This window comes from Medicago sativa, chromosome 6, assembly GCF_051527215.1.
Source record: "Medicago sativa cultivar Bolivia chromosome 6, Bolivia_mono, whole genome shotgun sequence".
NCBI classification, from domain to species: domain Eukaryota; kingdom Viridiplantae; phylum Streptophyta; class Magnoliopsida; order Fabales; family Fabaceae; genus Medicago; species Medicago sativa.
In genome coordinates this window covers 96673263-96695607 of record NC_140754.1, presented here as the reverse complement: position 1 = coordinate 96695607, position 22345 = coordinate 96673263, and the positions used below count along the sequence as shown (strand labels likewise).

Sequence of the window (22345 nt, the reverse complement as noted above, 5' to 3'; positions counted from 1 at the left end):
TTAGCTGATAAGTTAGCTGATAGCTTTTAGCTGATAAACCAGCTGATAGCTTTTAGCTGATAAGTTAGCTGATAGCTTTTAGCTGATAAGCTAGTTGAAGCGTTTGGTAAAATTAGCGGATCAACTAGCTTATAAACGTAAAATGACATAAAAGGGTATTTTTAATGCATTATAAAATTTGTATCAATTGATATTTAAAATATTTAAAATTTCATATATTTTGTAAAAAAAAATAGGTTTAAATGTGTAATTGGTCCTTGCACTTTCAACAGATTTTGGCATTGGTCCCTGCACTTTTTTTTGTTTGGCATTGGTCCCTGCACTTTGTAAAAATATTGTCATTGGTCCCTGCACTTTGTAAAAATATTGGTATTAGTCCCTGCACTTTGTAAAAATTTTGGTATTGATCCCAATCATTTCATGCCACGTGGCACCAATACCTATATTTGTCCAAAGTGCAGGGACCAATACCAATATTTTTACAAAGTGCAGGGACCAATGCCAAACAAAAAAAAGTGCAGGGACCAATGCCAATATTTTTACAAAGTGCAGGGACCAATGCCAAACAAAAAAAAGTGCAGGGACCAATGCCAAAATTTGTTGAAAGTGCAGGGACCAATTACACATTTAAACCAAAAAAATAAAAGCGTGAGCATATATATTTAGTTAAAGTGAAATCTGGGATTAAAAGTGTCATGTTTTTCTTCAATGTAGTTTTCTTTTTGAAGAAGTTTCTTCAACGTAGTTATTTATTACAAAGGGTAAATATGGATTTTGTTAAATTGATAAGGGTAAAAATGAGACAAAAAATGAGAAGCTATAAATTTATTTCGATTAAGTTAATAAAAAAACTAAAGTTTACAAATTTATTTTAAGAATAAAATAAAAAATAATCAATTCATAAGATTAAAAAAAATTGTTAAAAGGAGCAAAGGATAAAACAAAAAAGAAACATACGTATACATACATACGCAGCTGAGTTTGTTTTGTTTTGTTTTAAATTATAATAAATTAATTATTAAGGGTAAACATGGTTTTTAGTTAAAGTGGTAAGGGTATAAATGGAATAAAACATGATAAGCTAAAAGCTATAAGCTCAAACGCTACTTGAAATAGCTTCTGAAAAATAGCTTATAAGCTCGTGAAATAAGCTATAAGCTCATGATGAAAAAGTGTTACCAAACAGAGCTACTTTTATCAAACGAGCTTATAAGCTAAAAGCTAGAAGCTATAAACTCATTTATATGACTTACCAAACAGACCCTAAGACTTCTTTCTAATTAAAAGTAGCAATGTGAATGAATAGTGTGTCTACAAAGCAGTAGTAGCAAGCTAAGACTAGAGTTAGCATGCCACATTAGTTATAAAATAATTTTAGTGTAAAAATACTAAAAATGTTAAATATTCTCTAAAAAAAATTAGGCTAATCCATTGTTTTGATCCCTTAACTATTTAATTGGATTCACTTTAGTCCTCTAATTAGTGTTCGTTCCATTTGGATCCTTTAACGGGATCTTCGTTACTTACATTGATCTATTATTTATCCTCAAATGTCTAACATGGACATATATTATAGGTGGTCCATCAAAGACCTCGTTAATTTTTAATTTTAATTCATTAATTAAGTAAATAGTCCCTGTAAATATTTAGAATTTTGTTTTTAATCTCTATAAAATAATATCGCACTTTTTAATCCTTATAAAAAATTTCATCAGCATTTTTAGTCTTTATAAAAAATTTCCATCAACATTTTTAGTCCCTATAAAAATTTCCATCAACATTTTTGGTCCCTAAAATGCTTAAGGAAAATGTCACAAAGACTAGAAAGTGCGATTTTATTTTGTAAGGACTAAAAATAAAACTGTGAATATTTATACGGACTAAAAACTTAATTAATCCTTAAATCTTTTTGTCAAAAAAATAAAACAATTGAATTTTGTATGTCTAATATTTGTATTTTTTTTGTTACATGTCTAATATTTGTATCTAATCATGTATTAATATAATTCTCATTCTTCATTTGTTTTTATATTTGAATTTTTTTTAACCTTTTGGTTTTCAAAGTAACGGTGTCTCCTAGTCCAGAATTTGACCGTAAAGTAAATATAGTTAAACCAAAAAAATTATTACACACATGAATCACACTCGGATTCTATTGAATATACTTTGTTCATCAAAAAAATTGAATATATACTTTGAAATTACTAAAGTGGTCAAATTATTTCTCATCGTTGTAAAGGAATGAATCATCAGTTTGATTGGGCACCAAAACTTTTATTGTGGGACAAACAGCTCTCGAAGTCGCTTTAATCAAACTAATCAAACATGAGAAAACTTGTTCTCATAATCAACATATTTTTATATCATTTGTGTTTGATATTTTTTGTTGTGGATCTTTTACAAAGAGGTCGAAGAGTCATTCATAGCAATATTGTGTCTTCTAAGTTTATGAATGCAAGGTTTCAAGAGGATTGGTTTTATCTTCAAAAAATTAAAGGTTAACGAGGCAACTTACTCCGTTTGCCTTTCGTTTATTTATAATTTTTTATATATAAACATTCAATAAAAATGTTTGGCCAAATATAAGCATTTTTTGTAATAATATATATATATATATATATATATATATATATATATATAAGCATTTTTCATTTTGTATCATTTTTTTAGCCTTATCAACTTAGTTAGCCGATAAAATTCTAAAAATCTGTCCAAAAAAATAAAGGACCCAAATGTCTAAGTGAATAGTTATAGCAATAGTTAATCAGACTATTTTAAGACATTATTATTGTCCAAGTGAATAGTTATTGCAATACAATTTCAATGTCTAATTTGGGTAATCAAACAGGCCTAGATAATTTCAGATTTTTCAATGCACTATTAGTTTGTGTGGGACGGACCTAGAAAAATTTCAGATTTTTCAGGCCTAAAAAATATTATTCGCAGGGACGGACCTAGAATAGTTGAGTAGTGAGGGCAACATATTTTTTTTTAGGGAAACATATATATATATATATATATATATATATATATATATATATTTAAGTTTGTGTGTATAATATTTTTTTAAAACATAAGTATACATCGTAATTATTCTTGATAATATATATTTATAATATTAGTCAAAATAGGTATATTACTTATCTTTTATAAATAGACAAAATGACAAATAACTAATGAAATCCATACACATAAGTGGAGAAACCGAGGTTCGAACCCTGATCACAACTTCTAATCTAACAATTTCGGTATTTTTCAGTTGATTTAGGATTTATAGACAAAATATGTATATTACTTTGTACATATAATATTACATATATAACTTTTTTAGCTAAAATAATAAGGGAAATGAATACAAATAGTATTACTTGATTTTCTTCCCAAAATGTAGTGAGGGCCCTGGCCCACAATGTGTGCAACCTGGGTCCGCCCCTGAGGAAGAGTTTAGTCATCCACTATAGTTCTATCCAGCTTGAAAGATTAGTCTTTACAATTACGCACATAGAATACTCGATTCACACACACAAAAATATAGCGGAGAGATGAGATTGCACTAAAAGTGATACGTTAAATTTTCTACGGAGATTAATCATAAACAAAACAGTAAACACTCGTCCGTCCATAAATTCTAGTTTAACCGGTAAAAATGTCGACATTGTTAGACAAATCATCATAATCAAAGTTAAAACTCAAAATCTTTCACTTATATGTATGAATTTCAATGGTTATTTGTTATTTTATCTATCTACCTAAATAAACAATAATTACTCACATCAAAGACATAAGATGGTTACCAAAATTTCAATACCGACATCTAGTCTAGAGAAAAAAAACAAACTATATAAAAGGACAAGCACAGTAAATGCTACCAGAAAAAAATAAATTATCAGGACCAAAGGACCTTATGTCCACAAATTAAATCTACTCTATACTTTATATGAGCCGTTCATGTCAAATTTATTCAACAAAAAAAAAATGTCAAATTGTCAATTGAGGGCCTTATAATTTGCTTGCCCTACACGTGTGCGACCCTAAAACACAGACTGCCAACACAAATCTCAAAATTTGGCAACTTTAGTGTAAATATGTTCCCCAAGTCTATTCAGGGCATGGTGACACAACTTTTGATCGTGATATTTTATTGGTTTACTTTTCAAAGTTCAATCTAGCTTTTAATAATGCAAAATCAAATCGACCTAACCTATTTGAGAAGTTAATAATTCAATTTAGTATTTAATATCATTAAGTCACTTTCTTTGCGGTACAAATACCATTATGTCACTTTAACTCGTAATCTATCATCTTAATTGGAGGAGTTGTTAACTTTTTCTTAAATATCTCCTTAAACAAAAATATCTCTAAATTTCAGGCACTATCAATATGTATACCCTCCGGTCACTATTATAAGTAAAAATATACTTTTTAGGTTCATTCAATAAATGATGTATGTGATCCATTAAATAGACCACATACATCATTTATTAAATGAATCTAAAAAGTGATTTTTTGCTTATAATAGTGACCGGAGGATGTATTGAGTAGTACCAAAAAAAATCAATATGCATTGAGAGATAAGAAAAGTTTTGATAATCACATTTAACATCGAGGAACCACATATAAATGAAATTAAAATCTGCAAGGACCAAATGCATGTTTTAGTCTTAAATTTATTATTATTCAACTCACAAAACATAACTTAAGTATAAAAGTGTTTTCATATACATCACCTTCAATAAAGAGCTTTGTCCCATATCTTATGAGTTTTTTTCAACTTTGGTCTAACCATATGTCATTATACATACATAAATTTATCTTTCAACTTGCAAAACATGAATTAAGTATTAAAGTGTTTGCATATACAACACGTCCACTAAGGAGCTCTATCCCATCTCTTCTGAGTTTTATCAACTTTGGTCTCATCATAGGGTGTGTTTGTTTCAAGTTATATTCGTAGATTCCTGGGAATAAAAATATATAAATATGTATGTCTATGTTTGTTACAAGTTTATTAAATTTTATTCCCGGGTATAAAAAAACATTCTTGGGAATAGAAAATTTTTCCCAAAGAAAATGGTGGGAATAAAGTTTCCATGAATATGCGAATAATTTCATATGTAATTACCTAATATAATCCCTATTTTTATGGTTCCCGGGAATATTATCATGTTAAACAAACATCTTTTTTCTATATACTTTGGAATAAAATTCCCATCTTTATGTTCCAAGGAATGTTATTCCTAAGAATAAATTTGGTATACTTGAAACAAACACACCCATAGGTCATAATTTTTACATGATAATAACCATCACAAGAGATTCTCTCGGTTGAAATCCTCTCAATTTTCTTCAATTATTTAATTGTTAAATGAGAGAGAAAAAAAAGATGAAATTAGAGGAAAAATGAGACTAACTATAAACTTTTGAGATATAACAATCAATAAAAATTTAAAGAATTTAATTAGAAGAATTCATTTCCAACCATTACCATCAATAGAGGTGGCTTCAAAGAATCAAGATACTCAATAAAAAAGAGTAAATAGGCAATTACCCCCCTGAAATTGTAAGTTTCGTCAATTACCCCGCTGAAATTAACAAAACTTCAATTACCCCCTTGAAATTGCACAACGTTAATCAATTTACCCCATCCGTCAAATTTTTCTGTTAGTCAACATAATATTTTGCAAATATCCCCTGAAGTTTTGCACTTATGTGCAAAATGCCCCCGAACTTAAAAATTTATATATTTTTTTTCTTAATTGGATGAAGGAGCATGATTCCCAAAGCTTTAGTAAGCTCCTGCTGGCAGCTTGTTATTTGGGAATGATGAAACACATTGCACATACAGTTAGAGAATGGGCGGATAAATCCCAAGCAGCTAGCTGAGATCATAGTAATGAAGAAATGGGATCTGAAGCTATAGTTAATGATGGACCTGCAATTTATTTTTATATCACCTATTGGTCTTAATTGTACAATGGTTCAAGTTGCACTTGTCCTGTCTTGCTTGTTATGGACTCCAAACTATAAGGATACATTGTGCTGCACATCTCTTGATGTTTATATTTATTTATTCATCTTGCAAATCTTTAACATTCCATCTTTGGAGCATGATTCCCAAATCCTTGGTAAGCTCCTGCTGCCAGCTTGTTATTTGTGAATGATGAAACACATTGTACAAGCAGTTAGATTAGATAATTGGGGAATACAGCCCAAGAAGCTAGTTGGAATCACAGTAATTTGAATCAAGTATAAGAAGAAAAAAAATATAACAAGTTCAAAGGGCATTTTGCACATAAGTGTAAAACTTTAGGAGGGTATTTACAAAACATTATGTTGACTAACAGAAACATTTGACGAAGAGGGTAAATTGATTAACGTTGTGCAATTTCAATGGGGTAATTGAAATTTTGTTAATTTCAAAAAGAGTAATTGACGAAACTTACAATTTCAGATGGGTAATTGCCTATTTACTCCAATAAAAAAGTATTGAGGATGACGAACTATTAATAGTAGTTCTTGTGATCAGTTGTCACGTCCAAACTCCAAGTCAAGCATATTGATATTGCTTGAAATTTAGAGATATTTTCTTAATGGGTTATGATAGAAGACACATTTTGTGAATGTGTCTTTTATCAAGTTATTCTATGAGCTTTTGCGAAAAGACACCAACTTACTTTTATGAAGGTGTCTTTTAGCAAAGTTATAACTAAAAAGTAAAAATCACACCTTAAGGTGTTGCTTGATAAAAGACACCACCAAAGGATGTCTTGTAACAAAACCCTTTCTTAATACTCTAAATTAATCTTCATGAGAATTAATTAAGTCGACAAAACATATAAGTCGTAAAGAGTTTTCAAAAATCAAACACATTAATCTCTTAATATAGTATATTATCCAGTCTACATCAAATGGGACTTCTTTAGATTTCACTCGAAAACAAAAAAATAATATTAAGAAGGGTCATGCTCTTACGTGGGATCATGGTGTTACATCATCAATTGAACTTGTTCACAAGTCGACAAAGTTTCAAAGAAAACGCCAAACAAGTCACTATTTTTCGTGTCAAAATGGGTTATACATGGATAAGATCATACAAATGAAATGAAAGGACCACTTAAAGAATTAAATATTAAAAAAGCTTATTCTTTAGTTAAATTAATCTTTATTCTAAATCTTTCTTCAAACACGTGCTACGTGTGAAGTCCCAAATTGCCTATGGATATAGTCAAATCAAAATACTCCACCGCCGTTTATTTATTAATTAATTAAGAAATTATATTATGACTAACAATTTTTTATCCAACCATTTTATGACAACTTTTGTAACAATCTACTTTTTCTCATTCTTTAGACCTTAAAATTGTTCAAAATTATCACAAAATATTAGTAAACGTTTCATTTCTTGTATATAATAGAGCATAGATTTAATCACGTATATGAACACCAAATACGACACAAACATTGACACGTCAACACCAATAATACTTTAAAGAAATTACATGATTAAATATAATTATATGTATTATGTCGTATCACTGTCAGACACTAACGTGTATCAATACATCTAATATGACGAGTGTCCGTGCTTCCAACTATTTAGCGCTTCCAACTATTTAATACTTTACTCGGAGTAATACATTAGTTTATAACACCCCAAATATGCTTTAGCCATATATGTGCCCAAAGAGCTTGTCTTTCAAGAAAATCATATCTTCCATTGTCTTAAAAGATTCAACTAAACATCAACAAGATTATAATTCAAGCATAGTCTCAATGCAAACAATAAAATAGGACATAAACAAGGCGTAGAGATAAGAATGGCATCTCAGCATATCCAAAAACAGTTTAGTAGATTATACAATTTGCATGACAGAAAATAAGAACATGGTCCCTTCCTACTTGTACATCAAAGTAGCTTAGATTAGTAAAACAGAAACAAAGAACATCACACACTTGGTAATAATAATTCATAATTCATAATAGTAATTAATAATAATAACAATGATTAGAGAGCTATACAGAAAGAGTTTAATCTACTAAATGGTTATTGATCAGATTAAACCCTAAACCCTTGAACCTTAATCACTCATACCTTCTTATGAATAAAAATATTCACAAAAATTTCACTCCCTTACTTCCTTCCATTGTATTCACACTGCAAGGACAGTAAAATCTTCAAACATTATAAGTACCAACAAAACAAAAAAACCTCAAAACGATGTCGTTTTTAACCAACCAAACCAATTACCTCAAGGAAAAAACCCAACAGCCTCTTCTCTTCACTTCAACAAATCACAAACCCACCCAACATCAGGACCGGGTTGACCCGCATCCAAACCCAAACCCGAATTCCCATTCCCATTCTCCAATGAATTTTCTTTGCTTAATTTCTCAAACATCTTAGCCCTAATATCTCTTCCACTTTCAACTCTCTCCATTATAGGCTCCTCTTCACAACTCTGATCCCATAAATCAAACCCACCAACCCGGCCTAAACCCGGTTTTTTAGTTGGGGTATTGGGCAAACTTAAAAAACCGGACCGAAGCGGTGACCCAAAAACCGGTGAACCAGAACCGAAAACCGGTGAACCAATAGTAACATTCCTATTAATTGGCATAGTTTTCATCCTCCCCAATTGTAAATTACGAAACGACGTCACCATCTCGTTCGCCATCGGTGACATCGGCGGCGAAGGAGATTCTGGTGGCGTCGTTATAGTAACCATTTGTCGTAACGGAGAACCGTCATACGAATCTGGAGAGTTAACACTCCGAGAGGAAGATGGACTCTGCTGAACGTTAAGACGGAGCTGCTCCGGCGTGTGAGCGAAGAAGCAAACACGGCGGCGACAGCTGGTTCCGTCTTTACACGGCTGAGTACGGTAACGAGCAGGATGAAGCCAACACTCGAAAACACCATGCGCGTGTTCACACGCGTCACCTTTCTTACAGTTTCCTTTACGAAAATCAGGACAAGCCGTACCGGAGTAATGAAACTTCCTCGGATCACGGCGGCGTGCTTTCTCGCCGGGATGTGCGTATGGACACTCCGTCCAGTCATGTGATCTTCCACGTGCGCATCTTCTTATCTTGAACTCGTACATGCGGAAATGATCGCATGAATATGCATCCACCGTTGAATCCGCCGCCGCCGCCGATGCCGGAGATTCTAAATCAGAATCGTTGAACTCATTTGATGGAAGATAACGTTGAAGCGCTGCAAGTGCTTCTCGGAGATGGTAATCACCGGAAGAGTAATCACCGGTGGAAAAATCTCCGGCAGTGTAATCTCCGGCGCCGGTGAGATCGCCGGCATTGTTATTGTTATCGTAACCAAAATAAGAAGAAAGAATCTCAGCCGTTTGATCATCATGATTCGGCCAAGGAGGAACATGAACCGTTGGATTAGCTCTCAGCATCATTCTGTGGATTTTGTGTTGTGAAGTGTTTTTGGTTTTATCTATAGATGTTTACAAAACAGAGACAAGGTTTAGGTTGCTTTATAAACTAAAATTTAACCGTGGTTAAGTTGAAATTTAACTGTGGTTAGTTTTGATATTTTTTTAACTGCGGTTAAAGTGGAGTGGGAGATTTTATCATCACCGTACATGTAATAGGGTTTTTTTTCTGACAGGTGGGTTTATCGTTTGCCACGTGTGTTGATTTTGGATTGTTTGACACGTGGCATGTGGTGATTGTGTTGTTTGGATTTTATTTTTTTGGTTCTTTTGATGGCCCTAGTCTTGTGAAAACGGTAGAGCATGAGATACGTTACATTAATCAAAGAAGATAATATCTAGTGTAATAATTATCCATAACTACAATTAAATTAAATTAAATAATAAAAAATGTCAAAACCTAAAAATAAATTTTAGTCAAAAAAACAAAAAAAAAATTATAAGTATAAAGCTTGCACAAAAAAGTACAATTCTAAATAGTACAATTGCACATTGTTTATTAACTTCTCAAAATAAAATAAAATAAGAAAAAGGTAGAAAATAATAGAAACCGTATAGGGGAAATTAGGAGGCCCATGGTGTGGAGTGAAACGAAGAGTTTCAATTTTAATACCATTTTTTTGCGTATGTTTCAATTTTATTACTACTTATAAAAATGGAATACTATTGAAATAAAATCAATGGGCAAATTATGATTTTATTGGAATTTATTGTAGTTGTGATTTTTTTTCTTTGCCACTATAGACTTAGAAAGTCAAACATTATCGGTCATGCATGAAAATTTGTTAAAAAAAACATTAATAATAGTAATGTTGGTATTTAGTTGTTAGGTAAGTTAGTTTTTTCTCCTTTATCTGGGTTTGAGCACATAACTTTCAACTCGTTTTTCCCTAGCTCAAAACAATTAAGCTACCCAACCTTTCAATTTGTTATAATATATGACATTGCAATTTAGACTTCTTTATATCTATGAATATTTTGTACAGTTTTGGAGATCAAAAAATGAACGATATCATTAAGATATGTTGGAGAGCAACATTGAATGTGGTATCCTTTTTTACTAAACTAACAACAATCGAAGAGTCTACTTAACGAGGAAAGAGTGAATAATTAAACTTCAAGAGAGCTTCAGGAAAAGGTGAATCCACAAACATTGTAACATCCCAGACGACTTTAAACATTGCCAACTGATCCTACAAACCAACACGAGTCTTTTCAGCGTGTTTTGTCCTCACTCACACGCTTACCTGGAAACTTCCCGGTAGTTTCAGCGTGTTTTGTCCTCACTCACACGCTTACCTGGAAACTTCCCGGTAGGTCACCCATCTAAAGACTACTCCAAGTCAAGCACGCTTAACTGTGGAGTTCTTATAGTATGGGCAACCAAAAAGAAGATGCATGTTGTTGATATAGGTAGTACCAAACAATTCTTATAAGCCTTCCTTGAACCATGTAGTCTCATACCTAAACGGCCTCAGGATCCCTCTCATTCCGATGTGATTCAGTTTCTCTAGAAACTGTCGGGAGCCGCTCATTGTCGTGCCTTGTGCACCGGCGACCACTCCCTTGTCCTCGTCAGCCGTGGGTGTTACAAACATCAACAAAGATAACAATATAGATTCCTAAATTGCACTGTGTTATGGATCAGGCCAAGACATAATCCTCAAGATCCATAGCCCATTATCAGCTTTGGCCCAATAAGACGTTCATTTATAGCGACAAACCACATGCATATGTGAAGAGCTTAATGCACCAAATAATACACTCAAAACACACATTTGAGCTCTTTACATTACAAAAGGATCGCTCGACCATTGAGCCATAAAGATAAATTACATGTGTTCCAGGGTTTTATAAATAAGGAGCATTAGGCCAAAATAACGTACACATTCTAATCCAGACATGGCCAAGGTCTAATTTTCAAGACTGCTCCGTATGATCCGACTTCAGCCCTGCCATGACACCTTAAGGGCCAAAACCTACATTTCCATGTTCAAGGGTCTAAAAATAATTTTTGACACATTGAAACCATGTACATTTTCTTATTCAATGAAATTACCTCAAAGCTCAACAAAACATCACATACTTGAGTGTGTTAGCATCTTTGCAGGTACATCTCCCGCTCCAATGAAGAATTCCGAATGATCGTAGAGAAAAAGCTTACACCATTGCGAACCACCAGAACAAGAGTCTAACGTTGCCTTTAGCCAAACTCTTGGTTCTATGAGTAGAACACACTCTTATTTTGGGAAATATCCTAAAAAGCGTTGAAACTTTAGTAATTTAAGTGTCTTTGCAAGTACATTCACTTGCATTGACGAAGGACAAACTATCAATCATTGTTGAAGTTGTTTCACACCTCATTTGACCGACCCTTTTGTTCTCTGATGAGAATATTGACATCGTCTATGGGAACAAAGTCCCCATATTCTCGTTCCCAGAACTCTCCTTATCTTCTGATTACTTGTAAATTATAGTCGAAACCGAGACCAAAACCAAAATAGCTACTAGATCTCAGACACTGGCGAGCATCCCTGTTAAAGCATCCCTTATGTTGTACAAAACACCAATGATGATTCGTTCTCCATCACAACTGATTATTTCCAATCGTGCCTGACCAGAAGGTGACTGCCGATGCTTTGAATGCGGTGGCTGTGACGGTGGTGGAATGCGTCAGAATACTTCTTGGAGCGGATGGGGGGTGTGTACCTGCAGGCACTCCGACGCTCAAGTCAGTAGAGATCAGAAAGTGAGGGTTTAGAGGGAGAGTGAGATTCTACCTTGGGGACTGCATTGAGTCCCCTATTTATAGAGGTGGAGGGCTGCAGAGCCGTTGTGGTGGCACAGTTGGCTCTGGTGGTTACGAAATCGTGGGAAGTGTAACCGCCAGAGAGTTTATTGCGGGAACGTGCAGAATGTGCAAAGAGACGTTGAGGGTTTGTTCGAACCGGTCTCCTTTGCTTCGTGCACCTCTTTTACGAAGAAGGGGTATGTCGCAAGCAACACTGCCAAACAGGGAGCTTGGGCTTTAGAAGATATTGGGCCTAAGTTAATGGGCCAAAGATCCTTTGGGTCGGTCCAGAACAATTTCTATGGTGAATCCACCACCACCACCTTCCAAACCGTTTGAAGAACAATTTTAACTACTTGTTAAAAATCTAAATATTAGGAAGATCGACTAGTCAAAGAGGGCAACGACTCAACACGAATCCACATTGGAGATCGCTTGGAAGCTTTATACTAGTTAATTCAGCATAGTCACAAATGATCAACGAGTAACATATATGATTGTCCAGGGTTAAGCGCCTATAAACTATCTAATCATAATCGCACCTCGTGCACCTTCGTAGCACGCACAACGGGAGCGCACTCTATTAAAGGCAACATAGAAGTTTGTCCACATCAACAACGACGCCATATAAGTGTGGGCGTTCATCCCACCATCACTCTAACGATGTGAGGGAGGAATAAACAATAATTTACCTCCTTGTCATGCCAATAATGGGGGAGAATGGAGTAATTCCCTACCCCCATGACTCAGGCAAATGATATATCATCAATCCTCTCTAAGAAAGAAACACTGATAGACAACAACATCTACGAAATTGTTTGACCATGAAGAAAATTTATTCGAAAATGGACCATTTACAAGAAGAATCATGAGAGAACTCATGCGTCGGGCATTTAGAAATAACCTACAACGGAGACGTATGGAGAGCTAACCGATCCGGACAACCATAAGGAGAATGTGGACACCATTCCATGCTTTAGATGGGCTTTTGGACCAATAAAGTGTCAGTTATTCGTGCTTACTTTGAAAAAAGGAGTCACGACTCGGTTAAAAAGCATCCCATGTCATTTGATAGACTTTTGGTCATGTCTTAGTAGGCAGTTCATGGCGCATTGCACTGACTCGTAAATAGCCCAAGTCAACCGCTACCGTTCATGACCCAGTTAAAAAGCATCCCATATCACTTGATAAATTTGGTCATGTCACTTTCCATATGAGATAAAACATGATTCACTAAATTTCAGGATAAAAAAATTATTTAACCTAGAAATATTAATAAAATATTTTTATTTTTTATAAGTCAACATAATGTTCGAGGGATTAATCTCCGCAGTTGCGCACGTGGGGTATACTCGATTTAAAAAAAACAAATATATGTTATGATCTTGTCAATATATATATATATATATATATATATATATATGTACTTGCAAAAAGTACGGTAAGGGATTCTAGGGTTCAGAATCGTATGCTAGGGTTTAGACTGATGATTAGATGCCTTAGGAACGCTCCCAAGAGTGGTATTTATAGCCTGCCGTGGGCTTGGGCTTTGGTTACTTGGTTTCCAAGTAACAGGGGTATTTATGTATTTATGTGAGTTTTAGGCGGTTTCTAGAAGGCCAATGGGCCAACGCCTTTAGCAGAGCGCGCCAGGCCCTAGGGGGTCCTTCTGGAGGGCGCCCATGCCCTTCTATAGGCTCTACGCCCCTTAAGGAGGTTTTGGAGTCCTTCTGGAGGTCTTCTAGGACCCTAGGAGTATCATGACGGTCCACAGCCCCCCAAGCACAAGTCTTGGGACAAGGCGAAGTGATGATGACAAAGGAGTGGACTTTCTGGAGGTCATTTAAGTCTCTTTAGGAATATCATGACGGTCCACAGCCCCTCAAGCACAAGTCTTGGCACAAGGCGAAGTGATTAGTACGCCTGATGTCAGTTTTGGGCGATCGCCTGTTTTGGGCGTTCACTGATTTACGCGTAGGGCCTTGCTTGGAGTTTTGGCGACGTTTTTCGTGTGGCGATCAACGATAGCTCGCCTTCTGAACGTTTCGTATTCTCCTCGTCCCCGATGATCGCCACGGGTCAAGATCTAATGACGTTGTTCCACTCAATCGTTTCAGACACGCTTCCCGAGGCGATCTTACCTTTTTAAAGGACGTGTTTGGCTTTTCACTCATTTTCATTTCTTTGCTTCCGTTTGCGGTGTTCAAGCTTCTTTCTTCTAACTCCCTTCCGGCTTAAGCGGCTTCAGCAGATTTTTCTATTTTTCCTTCACAGGTATTTCTCAATTCCTTAACCTCTCTCAAATTTTACTTTATTGTTTCGCTTCGTGAGAGTTCGAAATTAGGTATGGTGTTGATTAGGGAGTGCGATGAGAAAGGGAGATTGGTTCAACCCATTGATCCAGTTGAGAAAAATCGTTTGAGGAAGGAATGCTTGAAACATGCCACCGGTCCTGATGGGATGATAAATTGGGATACTTATTATGACGGTTTATTCGGGGAGGAGTTATTTAGCGATTTATCTAGTGAATCTAGCGCCAATTCGGGTAGTGATAGTGACTGTGTGTTTTTGTCTGCCACTTCAGGGACGAATCATAAGGAGGACGAGTGCCAGGAGATTCGTCCGTTTCAGGCTCCCTTAGGGTTGGTTGGAGACGAAAACGCTTCTAGGTTAGCAGAAATGGCCTCATTTGCCGAGGAAGTGCGGTTGGAAGAGTCATTGTACGTTGATGTTTCTGCTCTTGACTGCTTTAGGAGCAAGTTTAATATCTCTACGACTGGACGAGAGGAGGACGTGGTTTTATTGTCCTGTGATCCTGACGAGCGCGCTTGTGACCAAGAGATGATGGGCGAGGGCGACGAATCCTACTTCGTCTATACCGCGTTTTTGGAGGAGTTTGGCGTGAAAATTCCTTTCACGCCCTTCGAGATGGACGTCTTAAGGCTCCTCAATGTGGCGCCTACTCAAATACGCCCTAACAGTTGGGCGTTTATTCGCGGCTTCGAGGTTCTGTGCAAGTCCCTGGGTCTCGAGCCTGCGGTTGGCGTGTTCTTCCACTTCTATGGGACCAAAGATGTTAACAAGGGTACGTGGATATCTATTTTGGCCCATTCTGGAAAAAGGCTTTTTCCTACTTATGCATGTAACTTTAAGAAAGAATGGCGAGATACATTTGTTAGGGTACAGGGTGCACCGGAATGTTCTACATCTTCCGTGTTGGTGAATGGAGTACCCAAGTTTCCACTTAGGTGGACTAGCACTCCTTTGGCTGTGAAAGGTTATGATCGTGACGCCATGTCACCCTATGAGCGTGCACTTGTGGACTTCTTGGAGGAGGCCCCTTTAACCAATATTCATGAGCTGTTAAATAGGGAGGGCGACGTGGTTCGTCTGAATGCTTATTTACGTGAGTGTTCTCTTAATTACTTATGTTGGGCTTCGTTCAAGGATTATCATATGTTTTTACTAACTGGATGCACTTGGTTTTCTTTTCAGAGGAGATGTTGCCCCTTACTGGAGCGGAGATGAGGAAGTATCTCGCCGAGGTTGAGAAGAGCAAGAATCCTGACGGTTATGTGTCCAGTGGATCAGCGGGCGTCTCATTAAGGAGGCTAAAGCGTAAAGAACCTTATGGAAAGGGGGATGCTGGGGTCATTGAGGTGGATGACCTGGAGGGCGCTGGGGGGAACACACCCTCATTTCCGTCGAATCTCCATCATCATCCAAAAAATCAAGAACCGTCCGAGGGGCTAAGGGTGCAGGAGGCCGCCCCCCGACGGGGAAGGAAGTTGGTGGGACGTCGCTGAATGACGAGGTTATGGAATCCTTCTGGCATTCGGAGTTCGACATTCGTCGGTAAGTATATTTGAGTGCCTTTTAGTCGGTTTTCTTTATCTGTCTTGGGCGAGGGGTGACTTATTGCGGTCTGGCGGCTTGTAGGTACATGAAAGAGCAAGTGCCATTTGCGAATGTTGATGTTGAAGCTGGAGTAAAAGCCAAGTGCAGCGACTTGGTGGCCGATATTGGCACTGCTGCCTTGAGGACCTTGCTGCTGAGTCACTGTCTAGAGGTGAAACAGGATCTGGTGGAGAAGAAGTATAAAGATGCTGCGGTGGACTTTGAGAAGTGGAAACACAAATCCACCGGACTAGATGGCCGCCTGAAGGAGGCGTTGAAGGATAAAAAGGCCGCTGAAGACGCTCTGGAAGAAATGAAAAAAGCAAAAGAGGAGGCAGAGACGGAGAGGGATGAGGCTAAGTCTGCTTTGGAGAAGTCGGAAGCGGCGGTGGATGAGGGACGGCGAGCTCTTGCGCAATACTTTGAGAACGGCTTTAGTCGTGCTAAGGAGCAGGTGCTTTTGTTCAATCCTGACGCCAAACTGGAAGAGCTTGATCCTTTTAAGGTCATAATTGATGGCGAGCTTGTCGACGATGAATGATTCATGCTAGTTCTGATAATTTTATGGTTTTGTATCTTAAATCATGGCGACTTTTTACAGCGCCTTCGTGAACAATTTAACGTTTTGTTTTCTGCCTTTTAGATTTTGTATGGAAACTCTTTAGTTTTTAAATCATGATGCACTTTGATCATATGATCACACTTGTATGGGCCTGCTGTTCGTTTTTATTTTATTTTCTTTATGTTGCGTGATTTCCCTCTTGATGACGATGCGTTCTAGTTTTTTTTGAGGTTTGAGATTGTCAAATTTTATTGGAACCTTTCTAAGGTTAACGTTACGTTGATCAAAATTATGCGAGCCCTTATTTGGGTGACTATCATAGCCCTTTCAGGGTTGATGTTGAAGGTGAGAAAAACACAAGAAGGGGGGTTGAATTGTGTTTTTAAAAATTCTTCGTTTCTCCTAAAAACTGAACACACTGATCAGAAGCTAAGTGAGACAGCTACTGAAGTGATGATCAGAATCTAAATGCAGCGGAATAAAACAGAGAGAGAGAAGAAGAACGACACAAAGCAATTATACTGGTTCCTTCCACAATCCGGAAGTAGTCCAGTCCCCCTTGCACTTCCAAGGAGATTTCACTAAGAGTAATATCTGATTACAATTGCTCAAGCACACAAGCAAGAGCCTTCCTTTGCTCAAGCACACAAGCTAGAGACTTCCTTTGCTCAAGAACACAATCAAGAGACTTCCTGCTCAAGCACAACTGCAAGAGACTTCCTAACTAAACAAAATTACACAGAAAATTGTTTAAGGTTGAACACTTGATATACAATCAGAGGTGCTCACAATATAAATCAGATACAGACTCAATGGACTTAAGAATTTCTAAGATATGACTTTGAGACACAGAAATTCTAAGTGAATGCAGAACAATTTCAGCAGAGGTTTGGCAGTTGTAAAAATGTTGTGAGTCTTTCGTTCAGCGTTCTTGCATTACCAAAACTCTAAGTCTTCACTCCTTTATATAGAGGTGTGAAAGAGACGTTGTGAAATTGCCAGCACACCAAAGAGTCGTTGTTGAAGCTTGATCTTTCACCAATGATATTTTGCCTGATTTGGTTGTTGTCCTATGAAGAACAAATTTGAAATCCATTCCTTATCCAAAGGAACATCTTTGCAGGCGAAGCCGTATTCTGAAGCTGTTTTCTTGTCTTGTAGCGTGGACACAAAACAGAGTAGTGGAGAAGGTGGTTGTACAGTTCGTACAATAGTACAATGTCAACGCTTTCGTCCAAATTGCAAGCACATGCCTTCAAACACCTTTGAAATGACCGTTGCAATGTTCCACTAATTTTCTGCTGTGTTTTCGAGTCCAATAGACAGCTTTTGCAATGTAGATTCTTCAATCTTTGAATCTTCTGCAAATCCAGTTGATCTTCAGCTTCTGGTGAAATGACTTCTGATGAGGCAGCTTCTGATGATGCAGCTTCTGATAATGTGGCTTCTGGACCTCTTGTCTTCAGGAGCACTATTCTTCAGGAGCACTATTTCTTCAGGAGCGCTTTTACTATCTTCAGGAGCAGCTTGACTTCAGGAGCGCTTTCAACTTTCAGGAGCGTATTGCCTTCAGAATCGTCTAAGCTTAATTTTCTTTTGCTCTTTATTTGCTCATTCAGAACCAATTAATGATGTAACTTTTTAACTGTGGTCCTGTACACTTGAACAAATATTAGCTAGTCCAATTTACAATTTTTAATACCTTGTTATCATCAAAACTCATTGAGGTTCATTGTTAAACACATTTTGTTCCATTAGATGTTAATTATCTACGTCAGAGCCCTTCCAGGGTTGACGGAACTTTCAGTCGAACCCCGCCAGAGCCCTTACAGGGTTGGCGTTTTGGGCGAGCATCAGAGCCCTTACAGGGTTGAAGTTAATTATCTACGTCAGAGCCCTTCCAGGGTTGACGGAACTTTCAGTCGAACCCCGCCAGAGCCCTTACATGGTTGGTGTTTTGGGCGAGCATCAGAGCCCTTACAGGGTTGAAGTTAATTATCTACGTCAGAGCCCTTCCAGGGTTGACGGAACTTTCAGTCGAACCCCGCCAGAGCCCTTACAGGGTTGGCGTTTTGGGCGAGCATCAGAGCCCTTACAGGGTTGAAGTTAATTATCTACGTCAGAGCCCTTCCAGGGTTGACGGAACTGGCGAGCCTGCATTTAAATTTTTAACAATGACATTTCATGCAATAGTAGGAGCTAGCAACTTTTGAAAAAAGGAGAGGGCGCCTCGTTAAAAACCCCTGCCCTTGCAGGGGAAAAGAGTGCTACCCTAACCTTCTGTTTATTCAATTTATTCAAAGAAATCACAAGTCATAGTGGTGGTCTTAGGCCAGCCTTATTCAAAAAGATGATAAACTACGAAGAAAGGAAAAGAATAGCGAAAAAATAATGGCGTAGATTAGCTATATTCCAAGTGCGGGGGATAGCTTCTCCGCTCAGTTCCTCCAATTTGTAAGCTCCATGGGAACATTTCTCTCGAACTCGATACGGGCCTTCCCAGTTGGGGAACAATTTTCCTATCCTTGTAGGGGCTACAACTTGCTTTAATACGAGGTCGCCTTCTTTCATTTCTCTGGGCGCCACCTTGGAGTTGTAGCGGCGAGCTGCTCTTTGTTTGGCGGCGAATTCTCTTATGTGAGCTTGCTCTCTCACCTCATCGATCACATCCATGCTGACCGCGAGACCTATCTCATTAGCTTTTCAGAGAAATAACTCATGAATTTATATGGTGGAGTCGTAAGAAGTAAAACTGTAAGAAGAAAAACTATTTGCCTGCGAAACAACAAGTTAGATGAATAAATATAAATCTTGATACCTTCTTCAGAAAAAGTATCTCTCCGCCAAGTAGGGGTATCAATTTCTACTGGGAGCATGGCGTCTGTGCCGTAGACCATTGTGAACGGCGTCTCCATTGTCGAAGAGTGTGGTGTAGTGTGGTAGGACCATAGTACCTGTGCTTATGTTGACCAGGGCGACGTTCATACGCATGACACATTTTATTGGAAGTTCGGAGAAATTAAATTGAAAATGTACTTACCTCGTGGAGCTGTTCTGCCCAGAGACTCTTGGCGGCCTCCAACTTCTTCTTGATGCCGTTGAGGATGACCTTGTTGGCTGACTCGGCCTGCCCATTAGCTTGCGGGTGTATTACTGAGACGAACTTTGTCTGTATTCCCAGGTGTTTACAGAATTCTACCACGGACGAGCTTACGATTTGGGTCCCATTATCAGATACTATGAATTTGGGTAGACCGAAACGGCAGATGATTTTCTTCCAGTAATTTTTTTTGACTCTCTCAGCTGTTATTTTGGCGACGGCTTCTGCTTCAATCCACTTAGTAAAGTAATCGACTCCTACTATGAGGAACTTCAGTTGTCCTGGGGCGAGAGGAAAAGGTCCTACAATGTCAACTGCCCATTTATGGAAAGGCCAGGGGGAGTATACTGAAGTAAGTTCTACTGCTGGGGTGTGCTATTTATCGGAGAATCTTTGGCATTTGTCACATTTCTTGACAAAGTCTGAGCTGTCTTGGAGCATGGTGGGCCAGTAATATCCTGCGCGGAGGAGCTTTGCAGCTAGAGCTCGCCTTCCTATGTGGCTGCCGCACACGCCTTCATGAACTTCGAGAAGCACCAGGTGGGTCTCACTCTCTGCTAAACAACGTAACAGGGGGCTCGTTCGACCTCGCTTGTAGAGTTTACCTGAGATAATAACGAACTTCGAAGCTCTCTTTCTGACTATCTGCTCTTCATCCTTGTTCTTGGGCGTGAAAGAACCGGTTAGATATCTAAGTAGTGGCTCCATCCAGCCGGCGTTTTCTTCGGCGACGTGGTGAACTATTTCAAAGTTGATATTGGGCGCTGAGATTACTTCTTGGATGACGGTTCTGTTGTTGCCCGGTCGTTTGGTGCTGGCAAGCTTCGCCAGTATATCTGCTCTTGAGTTCTGTTCTCGTGGCACGTAGACAGCTTCAAAGAACACAAATCTTTTGGCCAGGACTCGAAATTTTTCCAGATATTTGATGAGTTGAGGGTCCTTCGTCTGGTACTCGCCCGTAATTTGGCTCGTCACGAGCTGAGAATCACTTTTTGCCCGTAAGTTTTCAGCCCCCATTTCCTGTGCCAAAGTCATGCCGGCGATTAGTGCCTCATATTCTGCCTGATTGTTGCTTGCTTTGAATTCAAATCTGAGGGATTGTTCTATGATGATATCTTCGGGACCTTCTAGGATGATGCCTGCGCCACTTCCCTTCAAGTTGGAGGAGCCGTCAACGGATAAAAGCCACACAAAGGGAACCTCTTCTTGGGACGGGGAGGTGAGTTCTACCACGAAATCTGCTAAAACCTGGGACTTGATGCTTCCTCTTGGTACGAATTGGATGTCGTACTCTGACAGTTCTATGGACCAGGCGACCATCCTTCCTGCCAGGTCTGGTTTCCCAAGCACTTGTCTGATGGGATAGTCCGTCTTTACGACGATTCTGTGGCTTTGGAAATACGGACGCAGTTTTCTTGCTGTGGCGACTACGGCCAGAGCCAGGCGCTCTAACTTTTGGTAGCGTAGCTCGGCGCCTTTGAATACTCTGCTGACGAAGTAAATCGGCCTTTCTCCTTCTTCTGAGTCCTCGACCAATACCGTACTCATAGCGTTTGCGGAGATCGCCAAGTATAGGAAAAGGATGAAATCTGGGTTTGGTCGCCGAAGGACTGGCGGGCTAGATAAAAACTTTTTTACCTGTTGAAAGGCATCTTCACACTCTGGTGTCTACTCAAATTTTTCTTTCTTTCTAATGGAAGCGAAAAAGGAGAAAGCTTTGTCACCGGCGCAGGATAAGAAGCGGGACAGGGCGGCCAGCCTTCCTGTCAACTGTTGGACTTCTTTTATGCTGGACGGGCTTCTCATGTTGATGATCGCCAGGCACTTATCTGGATTTGCTTCGATACCTCGCCTAGTTAAGAGGAAACCTAGGAATTTCCCAGCTTGCACTCCGAAAGAACACTTTGTTGGGTTTAATCGAATTCTGTACTTTCTTACTTGCCCTAAGATTTCTTCCAAATCTTCTGTGTGGCTACGTCCGTCCTTTGTTTTTGCTACCAAATCGTCGATGTACACTTCCAGGTCTCGTCCTATCTGGTGCTTGAAGGCGTTGTCCATAGATCTTTGGAAAGTGGCTCCAGCATTTTTCAGGCCAAAAGACATGACTTCGTAGTGGTAATTCTTGGTATTGGTCATGAAGGCTGTTTTGGGGGCATCTAAAGGGTCCATTCGTATTTGGTTGTAACCAGAGTAGGCGTCCATGAAGCTCAGGGTGTTGTATCCTGAGGCGCTGTCAATCAAATGGTCGATGTTTTGGAGCGGGTAAGGATCCTTTGGGCATGCCAGGTTTAGATCTGTATAATCCACGCACATCCTCCATTTCCCGTTCGCCTTCTTCACGAGGACGGTATTGGCCAGCCATGTTGGGTACTTTATTTCGCTGATGAAGCGGGCGTCGACTAATCTTCTAACTTCGTCGTCCACTGCTCTCCTTCTTTCCTCGCCCATCTTCCTCTTCCGCTGTACTACCGGTTTCACTCCAGGCTTGATTGATAAATGGTGGTAGGCAATATCAGGGTCCATTCCTAGCATTTCGG

At 38.3% G+C, this 22345-nt stretch overlaps 1 protein-coding gene and 1 pseudogene across 2 annotated transcripts; both read right to left on the bottom strand.

The window, feature by feature from the left end:
• Positions 1-7953: 7953 nt before the first annotated feature.
• Positions 7954-9472, bottom strand: LOC146918620 (zinc finger CCCH domain-containing protein 20 pseudogene; annotated as a pseudogene). The gene has a single exon (XR_015016286.1). The product of XR_015016286.1 is annotated as a zinc finger CCCH domain-containing protein 20 pseudogene (transcript).
• A 9594-nt stretch (positions 9473-19066) lies between these two features.
• LOC146918619 (uncharacterized) lies at positions 19067-21356 on the bottom strand. The gene is made up of 4 exons (XM_085722076.1): positions 20216-21356; positions 19749-20122; positions 19527-19662; positions 19067-19395 (listed from the first exon to the last, which is right to left on the bottom strand). Exons 1-4 carry the CDS (start codon positions 21354-21356, stop codon positions 19067-19069), a joined length of 1980 nt encoding a protein of 659 aa, XP_085578202.1.
• Between the last annotated feature and the right edge of the window lie 989 nt (positions 21357-22345).